At 52.6% G+C, this 10,104-nt stretch overlaps 1 protein-coding gene across 2 annotated transcripts in view; it reads left to right on the top strand.

The window, feature by feature from the left end:
• Window positions 1–310: 310 nt before the first annotated feature.
• The window catches only part of Abcg1 (ATP binding cassette subfamily G member 1), a 55,195-nt gene continuing 45,401 nt past the window's right edge, over window positions 311–10,104 (top strand). For both annotated transcript variants that reach the window (XM_038342204.1, XM_038342203.1), the window contains exons 1-2: window positions 311–448; window positions 5,992–6,235. In XM_038342204.1, the coding sequence (XP_038198132.1) occupies window positions 407–448; window positions 5,992–6,235 (286 nt within the window). In that variant the 5' untranslated portion in view covers window positions 311–406. The remainder of the gene's footprint in view (window positions 449–5,991; window positions 6,236–10,104) is intronic.

The following is a 10,104-nucleotide window of genomic DNA, read 5'->3' as shown; positions in this document are numbered from 1 at the left end:
TCCTCAAGCTACCCCAGGAGGTTCCTAAACAAGGACCCCTGATTTGTATGGCACCCCCACTGACTTGCGTTGGCCCAGCCCTTGTTGTGGGGTCTCTGTATTGGGGTTGCCAGGCGCAGGTGGTAAGACCCAGCTAGAGGCCTACCAGATAGGTCCCAGTCCAAGGCATCCTCCAGCCTCTCTGCAACAGGAGCAAAACAAGAGCACGCGCACCTGTCGGCGTCCCGCCCCTTCCGCGCCGGCCAATCGTGAACCGGGGCGGGGCCAGGGAGCAGTCGGAACCCGCGCCGAGCGCCGTCGTGGAGCTGGAGCAAGCGCAGCCTCGTTCCTGCAACCTCTTCCCCGCCGCCCGCAGCCTCCTCCCCGCCGCCACCACCACCGCTGCTGCCGCCGCCGCCCCCGGGGCATGGCCTGTCTGATGGCCGCTTTTTCGGTCGGCACCGCCATGGTGAGTCGCACATCTTTTACACTCGGGGCTGGGGTTTATCTTCTAGGAAAACAGGAAACACAGAACCCCGCACACTGGTCCTCACACCAACCGCCTAGGAGCGCGTCCTCTGGGCTTTGACCCGGGGCGCCCTGGAGAGGTTCCCTGCTCTGCTCGCCTCCGCCCCGGCCACCTGGAGCATCAGGGTGCTTCTGCACTGGCTTAGGGCGCCGGGAAGGTGGAGGAACCCGGAGTGGGGCACGGGGCAGCTAGCAGCCTCACAAGTGGACAGATGGCCTTGACTTGTTTGCCTCTGGGTGAGGGGCTCGGGACGCTGGGGCGTACTGGGAAGGGATGCCGACCTAGCCCGAGGGAAGGGAGAGTCGGATCTCCCTGGGGAGTTCTGTGGGGCAGGCGGGCGACGGGGACTTCTTGCGCCACCCTCCGGAGCGCTGGGCATAGTGGGGGACAAAAAGAGGAGCTGTGCCCCACGAAACAGACCCTGTTCTCCTGCGCTCTCCAGGGACAGCTACTCTCAGAGGAGGCGGCAGAGTCCCAGGGGAAACAGAGGAGGGCGATCCCTGCAGGGGTGAGAACAGGGTGTGGGCATTTACTCCCCCACCCCCACCCCAGGTACCAGTCCTAGGGCAAAAACCGGGTGCTACTGAATTAATTGCTAGACAAGCGCTGCTCCCAGAGGTGGGCAAGCATCTCCTCTTTCACGGTCCCTCAGTGCACCCGGGGGAAAAAAGCGAACATAACAATAAAACCACAGCCCACCACCGGTCTGGTCTCCCTCACACTTGGCCCTACTGGCTCCGCCTAACACGCGGACGTTGCGGATAATATCCTCTTAAGCTGATTTCAGACTGTGTGGAGTACAAACAGCTAGCCCTCCGTATTCCCACCCGGATCATCCCTTTCTGTGCTTCCTAGCTCTGTTACTAGCTTGCCTGCGCCTTCCCATACGCTGGAAACCCACATTGCACAGTCCCTCCCCTTTATTTCATTTTTAGCATCCTGTATTTGAAGTCAGCAAGGCTCAGTAGGATTTGACCGACAGTTACCTCTTGCCTTGAGCTCTAGAGGGAAAAAAAAAGCACCAGGCTTTGTGCGCATGCTCTGCTCTGACAACTGCATCCGATGATTCCAAACAGGTTACTGTAGAATTCTCCTCAAGCCCAGCCCGCCGACTCATTATGTAATGATTTTGTGTAAACCGACAGAGTGTAGCGAAGATGCGCTGGAGTGGTGGTTAGCAGGGGGTGGGGTGAGGCAGGCAGGAAGACCCCAAGCTGATTCCCAACCTTGAGGTGTGTGCTCTGGTTCTGGCACACGTCAGAGTCAATGAAAACAGGAATGGCTTCTCCTCAAGATACTCGCTTTTATCTAGCGGATTTCTTGGGTAACACTGAAAAATTGCCCCTTGCGCGTTTATCTATCAATGTGGGGATTATGCTGGCAACGGAAAGTTAAGCTAATTGATGATCGTTGCAAATAGAGGAAGTTTGGTGGCTTCCCTCTGCATGGGACATGCCGTCATTTAGAACTGGCTTGAACGTGTGGATAAATGAGCCAGAATGCTGAAGGATACAGGTTTTTATGCTGATTTAGGATGTTATGGTTTGATACAGCCTGGACCTCTGCTGTGAGGTTACAGATATCATAATGGCTGGGCTTTTTTTTTTTAATTCCCCAAGAAATTTGTTGATATATTTGAAAAGAATCTTCTTCCTGGGGACCTGGCACTTTGGTTTTAATTTTAAAATATCCATCTGCCTGTGGTCATACCACTCTGGATCCATTGATCTTGCCTAATCTTGGACACCAAGCAGGACCAGCCTGGTGGGACCTGGCTGGGAGTAAGAGGTGGCAATGACTAGGAATACCAGGTACTATTGGCACAAAACAAAGACCAAGCTATTTTTTTTCTTAATGTTCTATCTCAGTTATAACAAGACTTCATTCAAGATTTGCTTTTAGTCTCTCCTGTCCTGGGGTCCTGCCATGCTGGTGAACGAGCTACAAATCTGGTGAGAGCCCTGGAGGGCGGCCAGAGCTCCAGGAGTACTAGGGTCCTGAGGTTGCAGGGCCACAAGAGGTGGGCGTGTGTCCCCAAGAGATGGTAGGACTAGAGCTTTGTGACATTGTGAGTGGTCACTCAAGTGTAACCTGCCCTTTAAGCTTAGCTTGGGTTGTGACATTTGGACACTTTTCCTGTGGTGAATTGCTGTGACTATGGGTTAGCGTGGTTTCTTCTCATGTGCCCAGGATGTCCTGAAGTGCCACCTAGGTGAGCGTCGTAGTTGGCAGCAAGGAAGCACAGAGAGAAGAGTGCTTTGCCCCAGGGTGCTGAAAGAATGCCTCCCAGTGAAGGGGTCTCCCAGTGGGTGAGGCTTGCTGGCTGTATGTGACCTCCTCCCCACTACTGTGGTGTCTCCAGATGCCTAGTATCCACACAGCCCTCACTCTCTATACCCTACCCCCGTGTTGAGGGAAGCGTTCGCTTGAACAGCCCCCAGCAACAGTCCCTACAGAGTCCCCTCTGCACAGAGTCCCCAGGAATGGACTTCCTGCCTTCACCATCTGTTCTATCAGCAAAACACATTCCACGAGGAGAGGGCACAGTGTCCAGACGGGAAGGCAGGGGAACAGACCAGCCAATGGAGAGCACAGGAGGGAATAGGTGTTTGTTTTATTTTTAATGAGCTCAGGAGGCTGAGGCAGAGCTCGCTGTAACCTACATTGCTACCTAGCCGCTCTCTTCGGAGGATGTGTTTCCAGAGAGCTGGTCTATTTTGGAGTGACAGGCCACTGCCTTATCACATCGGTTTTTATGATTTTATTAATTGGGTGAGGCCACTGGACACCGGTGGAGGAAGGGTGGGGCCGCTGTCCTTGCTGAAGGGGGGGATGTGGCAGGGAGAGGCTGCCTGAGTTCCTGTTTGCTATGCCGTTTACTCTAAAGGACAGTTTGGCCAGTACCCATGCTGTATGGTGTGAGCAATGCTCAAATGGCTGGGGGAGAGGAGTCAAGGATCCAAACCCCTTCTGACTGAGAGGTTCTGAGCTAAATTGGTAACCTTACTGCTTTCCTGCCCCCCCCCACTTTCAAACTGGAGTTGCCCCCACCCACCCCATGCTGTGCAAATGCTAAGAGCACAGGCTGCAGGCTGGAGTGGTCTGAACACACCGAATCTTAGCCATTGCTGTTTACAGCCACTTGCCTAGCAAGCACAGGCACGTGGTCTTGTTCTTGAGCACTTCACATCCTAAGTAGCTGACTCTGGCTTCTTCCTCCCTCGCTGCCACTGCCGATTAAGTGCCCCCATCCCTAGCTCTGCAGGTGATTGCTATTGCCTTCTGAGCCTGGCACACCAGGTTTGGAGTCCCTCTCTGGGTCCCCACTGATCTTCATAATCTCTTTCTAGAGTTTATCTCTCTCATTTCGTCTATGCCAAGTACCCTGCTTCCTGCCTCCCCCCCCACGCTGCACCCCACAACCCACATTCCGGATATAGGCCTATTCCATGCTCACTGTTCACAGAGGCCTCCCCGCAGGGAGCATGGTACACACAACCCAGCCCCCATCTCATCTCACTGATCTCAGCTTGGACTATTTCTGCAGACAGACTTTGTTCTGGGCTCCCACGCCAGGGTCTGGTCTGTATCTAATAAGCCTCCATGGCCTTTACTTAATCTTGTGGTGGCTGCTTTCTTCCCTAGACTCAGTCTTGAACTTGAGCTTGCCAGGGCCTGAGTCCATGTCTGTGTCTGGCTAGCTGGCTGGCTTTATCCGGTGTTCAGTCTGTCAAGGGAATGGACATGTGTATTTAGAGTCCAGGGAGAAGGCCGGGATGCTGGCCTGTTGCCTGTATGATATCTGCCACAACCCGTAGGTGGGGTGATGGCTGTGAGGCCCCTTGTTCCTGCGGTTTCAGCAGGAAAGGAAGCAGCAGTCCCTTCTTGGCTTCCCTGGGGTTGGACACCTATGATGGGGGCCTTCAGAGAGGGAGAAGGAGGGGTTACCCACAGCAGCTGGAACCTAAGGGTAGATTTCGGGGGCCGTGATGGAGAAGGGCTACCTACCTCTCTCAGGGTTGGAGACAAGCTTGGGGTACTTTCCCTTCATGACAAGGTAGGGTGGGAGGGACCTGGCCTCAGCTGACTGCCTTGTTGGTGCGCCATAGGACACCCTACCCCTGAAGCCAGCACCTGGTGCTTCCCAGGCTCTTCCATAGCCCTTGTGGTTATAAACCTGCCATGGCAGTGGATGGGTCTCAGGAAGGTCCCTGTGCCTGCTGGTAGGTTCTCAGTTGCATGGGTGCATTCCTGCAGGATCACGGAGCTATGACAGAGTGACCTACCTCTACAAGAGCCCTGTCAGGGAAGGCACCTGATGAACGTCCACAGAGGCTGTATGGGAGGCTCTCCACTGGTCTCTGTGGGTCTCAGCTCAGCCATGGTGTTGGGCACATATAAACCCGCTTTTGTTGGTACTGAAAGGAGCATCCGTGCTTCATGCCTGCTGCGCCAAGCTAGGTTTCAAGGATTCCCTCCACGGCTTTGTTTTCATTCACCTGGTAGGCGTGTCAGTGAGAATTAGGAGATGCCCACGGAAGTTGGTTATGAGGAGCTGGCTGAGCCTGCAGAAGGCTCATACTTTTGGACATTCCCCCTAGCTTCAGGAGACAGCTAGAAACACTTTAGAAGAACTTGTCCCCTCAGGACTCTGCTGTGCTTGGAGGTTCCTGAAGCATATTGATCAGGCCAGGGCTGCCAAGCCATTAGAAAAGCAAACCCCTTGCTTTGCATAAATACTCCTGGGTCTTGGCCCACCCGCTGTGTGCATTTGCTGCCTTGTGAAAGGCTTTAAAGGCTAAAGTTTTGGGCTCTGCGTATAATAGAGAGTTGCAGCACTTGTCTGTAGCCCTACCTGGCTAGCTATACGGTGCCTTGGTAATACAGGAAGCACCTCACTGTGTTTTAAGTCGTCTGTGCCTCGGCGTCTCTGCCTCCAGCCCTCCAATATTGTTAGGAAGATACAGTGGAGTGAAATTGCAAGGGATCTAGAAAATGTGACAGTAAAATGCGTCCAGCCCCCACACACCAGTACTTTAGTAATGCTGCCCTAGCCACGTCAGGAGACGACACGGGAACACGTGACCGTAGCTCGCCCTAAATAAGCCGGTGTCAAGTTGTACCTTCTTCAGAACCTCGTGTGTCTTCACTGAGGTTTTTGTGAGTACCGGAAAGAGGTGACTCTCCATGGGTAGCTCATTCCCTTCTTCCTAGAGGAGAGCGAGTCACTTTGGAAAGTTTTATGATCAGATTTTGTGATCCCGAAGGAAGACTGTAGGTGCGTTTAGCATCTTATCTTCGGTGTCTTTTTTGCTAAAAGCAAGAGTGATGGTTAGCTGGGACAGTTCCTGCAGGTGGCCTCTCTCTCCTCTGGGGACAAAGGATGGATAATCGATGACCCTGAGCCCAGCGGCAGGTCTCTTGATGCTCTTTCTCCCCAGGGAGCACATAACACATCTTACCGCATCTGCTTTGCTTTCTAGAATGCCAGCAGCTACTCTGCAGCGATGACGGAGCCCAAGTCCGTGTGCGTGTCGGTGGATGAGGTGGTGTCCAGCAACGTGGACGACGTCGAGACAGATCTGCTAAACGGGCATCTGAAGAAAGTGGACAACAACTTCACAGAGGCCCAGCGCTTCTCCTCCTTGCCTCGGAGGGCGGCCGTCAACATTGAATTCAAGGACCTTTCTTACTCCGTTCCCGAGGGACCCTGGTGGAGGAAGAAAGGTAGGGAAGGAAGTCATTGGCTTGGTGGTGGTCCTTGGGGGAGCCTGTGAGGGAAGCCACAGCGTGTTTGGGGAGAGTCTTGGGCTGCAGTTGGAAGGCTGAGATATGTTCTTGATGAAGCCCTGCCTTGGCTAGTTTCCTTTCGCTGATGCACAGCCGATTCTCTGTTGTGAGATACACAAGTTAGATTAGACAGTCTCAAAGTCACAGTGGCTCTAGACTTTGATGATGTTGGTACAGATTGAGTGTCCCTTGTTGGAAATGCTTGGGACCAGGAATGCTTCTGGGTGCATATATATTTTGGATTTAGACAATATGTACATATCCATAATGAGGTACCTTGGGGACAGGAGTCAAACATAACCATGACAGTCATTTGTTTCTTGGACAATTTAGGGATATATACACCCGAAGCTAATTAAGCATTTTTCTCATGCATCGATATTTTGGTTGTGAATTGTCACACTCAGTCATATGGAAATTTCCACTGGTAGTGCTCAGTACCTTGGATTTCCAGTACTGGGGCCTGAATAAGAACTGCCCAGCGCTCACCCAGCTGCAGTTTTACTTGTTGCTAGTGTGTGTTTGTGCTCTGAGGGGCCTCTCTAGAGGACGCTCAGCTTATGCCCGTCTTTCATGGTGGAATTGTTCTCCAGCCATTCAGAGAAAGTGTATGTTGCCTCCCAAGACTCAGTTGTTCAAGAGCATTCCATGGTCTGGCAGGGCCTTCCTGGGAACCAACTGTTTTTGAGATCTAGGGAGGATTCTTCAGTGTATGGTGCTGGTTTGGTGAACTGTGTCCATTAATGGGGAGCACCATATGGTGAGAGACCCTGAAGGTTGATGCTGAAGGATCTTGAGGTTGACAATCCCAATTGCTCGGCCTCTTTCCCCAGTTCTCAACTTGCTGCGGTTTGGGTGCATACGCCTTTTTGGGCTGGTTCTCGGCTCCCAGTCTAGCCTGCTGTTTGCAGGGGGTGACCGTGGAACAGACCAGGCAGTCCGTGCCATCCACTGAATCACCTTGTACAAATCAGAAGTCAGAAAGGAACTTGGGACATCCAGAGTACATCAAGTGCTACTGGAAGACCAGCTTGGGGAGGGAGGAGCTCTTAAATATTGGCACAACCTTGCTTTTCAAGAGGGCTGAGTTAGAGGCTTTTCATGGTTTTCATCTTCTCCTCTTTCTTTTCTTCCCTTTGTTTTGTTTTTCTGCCTCTTGAAGCTAAGCCTGAGAGATCATTTGCAGGGGCAATCTGGTCTCGGTGGTAAACAAAATTTTGGAAACTTGAGAAGTCAATGCCCAGGACCTCTGAGCTCGGTGGTTATGAACGATTATGTCTGGGTTTGCACAACCAGGGAACAGGCCCTGTCCCCTCTCGAGGGCTGATTGTAGGGCATGTTACCTGACACCCACATTCCCAGATGTTAGCCTGTTTTGTTAAGAAGGAAAATGCACGGGGCTCAGCCACAAGCCCATTCTGTGGAGCCTACTGGAATGACAAGGGAGGGATATACAGATTTTACAGAAAAATGTACCAAGTGGGCCTTGCCTGTTAATGCAGGTAAATCGTGGCAGACCTGTGAGACACACAGTGAGCTCTGTGTTGTGGTGGCCTTGGAGATGCTGTGATGGGGTTTGGAAACCCATGCTGTAGGTGAAGGCAGTTTGCCATGTCGGGGTTCAGATGTGTGAAGCCTTGGGCATGTGTCACTTTTCAAAGTACCTGGCAGAAAGAACTTAAGGAAGAAGGGGTCTGTGTGGGTGCACAGGTCCAGGGGATAGCCCACCGTGGCAGAAGTCATGCCGGCAGGAGAATGAGGCAGCTGGTCAGTTGTGCCCACAGTCAGGAAGCAGAGAGAGAGATGAGGGCTTATGCTCGCTCTTTCTCCTTTTCGTGAAGTCCAGGACCCTAGCCCGTGGAACAGTGCCCCCCACATTTAGAGTGGGTCTCCACACTTGCATTAACACAGTCTAGGTAATCCCTCACAGAAGTGCCCCGACACTTGTTGCCATGGTAGTTCTAAATCCTAGCAAGCCGGCATTCGATGAACCATCACAGCGTCTTGAGTTGAAACCCAACACAGAAATCTTGATTCAGGAGAGGCAGCTCCCCAGGTGCTGTGTCCGCCTCACGTCCTCTGATGGTAAACAGGTCACATTCACCATCAGAGTCAGCCAACAAGAGTGCATCCTCAGTGCCTTCATGGACATTCAGCCAGGTGGCCACTTGCCCTGTAGTAACCTCTGTGGGTTCAGGCATGGGAGGAGTCGAACGCGAGCCCTGTGGGACTTGCCCATGAGTCAGAGGGGATGACAGACACGCTTGGTCTGGTGTGTCCCTGTTGTTGGTTGCTCAACCAGCGAGGTGTGGCTTGCTGACCTCTTCCACGGCTCCCCTTTTCCTCCTCTGCAGTGGCATCACTGAGGGGCCCTCCCCACCATGTGCCTTGTCCTTCCCTCGCTGCTAGACCTACAACTCAGAATCTATATGTGTTTCCATGTCTGTATGAAGTTGAGATGTAAGTGAAGAGCCTATCTTCTTCTCATTGAATACGAGGGCAGCTAAGGCAAAGAGTGGTTAAGGGGCTTGGCCAGACTCCTCATCTAGAGAGAAGTGGTCCCGAGAACACGGTGGTGATTGCAAACTCTGTGAAGCCCGACATGGTGGCCAGGCCTTGCCTTGTTCTAAGCCATCTGGGTCTTCTTCCTGCAGCCAGCAGGGAAATGGGGCTCTTCCTGGAGGTTGGGGGGTCCCTGGGAAATAGTCTGGTAGAGCTGCAGGAAGGAGAGCCGGTCATTTGTTCTATCAGCTGTGAATGGCGTGAGTTGTAGACCTCTGTAACCTCTCTTAGCCCTTGTGCTCTTCATTGCTGCATCCTGGTGATTCTGGATCTAGGGGTTTAATATCCTTGAAACCACCACTGTAGCAGGCAATCAATAAAGTGTGCATTTTACCCGGGGACGAGGCATCAGGCTGGCTGACATGCTCCACATACCTCTGGATTCCTTACCCTTTTGCCGCATGACCACCGCCCCCACCACCTCTGCTCCACAGATTCTGCTCCCTGCATGTGGCCCTTTGCTGCTTTGCCCCTCCAATAGCTAGCCACCCTCACAGGTTCCAGCAGTAACAGGAGCTGTGAGGTCATTTCCTGGCTGCTCTTTCCATTTCTCCATCATAGTGATTTTGGACCTGCCATCCACTCTGTGTGGCTCCAAGGTGACCTTCAGAGTAGAAGCCACTTCTCATATGCTGCCACCTGATTAGTTTTGCTGTCTGTATATCAAGTGGATTGGTCGCTGGCTTCTGGAATTCACCGTGATGTGCCGGGCTGACTGTAACTCTGGGGCTAGCTGCCACAGCGCTGCAAGGGACGGCTCCTGACTTGTGTGAATGAGGGAGGAACCCTGAGAGCATCTAGCCCATCATATGGATAGATCGGTACAGGTGACAGGAGTCCAGGAGCAGAGGCTGTTTGTCCAAAGGCAGAGTCAGAGAGGGGAGCCAGCTGCTCTCTTCCCTTATCCGGAGAGATGCTGGACCCCTCTGTAGACCCCCACGGAAACCACTTTCTTCCAAGATTTCTCCCAGAATGTAGGGCCTTCTGAAGACAATAACACTGTAAGCACATTGTCATCTTAAAGAAAGCAGGAAGAGTGAGAAGAATGTCAAATTCATGCTGCTGGGAGGAAGGGGATTTGGAAAGGGACAGACGGTATCCGGGGCTTTTGCGGAGGTCACTCTGGCTCACATCTGGGAAGCTTGACAGACCGCTAAGCCCTGACAGTGCTTAGGCAAACATGTATTTTCAATTGTACTTAGGTTTTCATCTTGTGATTAATGATGTCTTTGGAGGAAAAACTA

This window comes from Arvicola amphibius, chromosome 9, assembly GCF_903992535.2.
Source record: "Arvicola amphibius chromosome 9, mArvAmp1.2, whole genome shotgun sequence".
NCBI classification, from domain to species: Eukaryota; Metazoa; Chordata; class Mammalia; order Rodentia; family Cricetidae; genus Arvicola; species Arvicola amphibius.
This window is presented reverse-complemented; position numbering and strand designations above follow the sequence as displayed.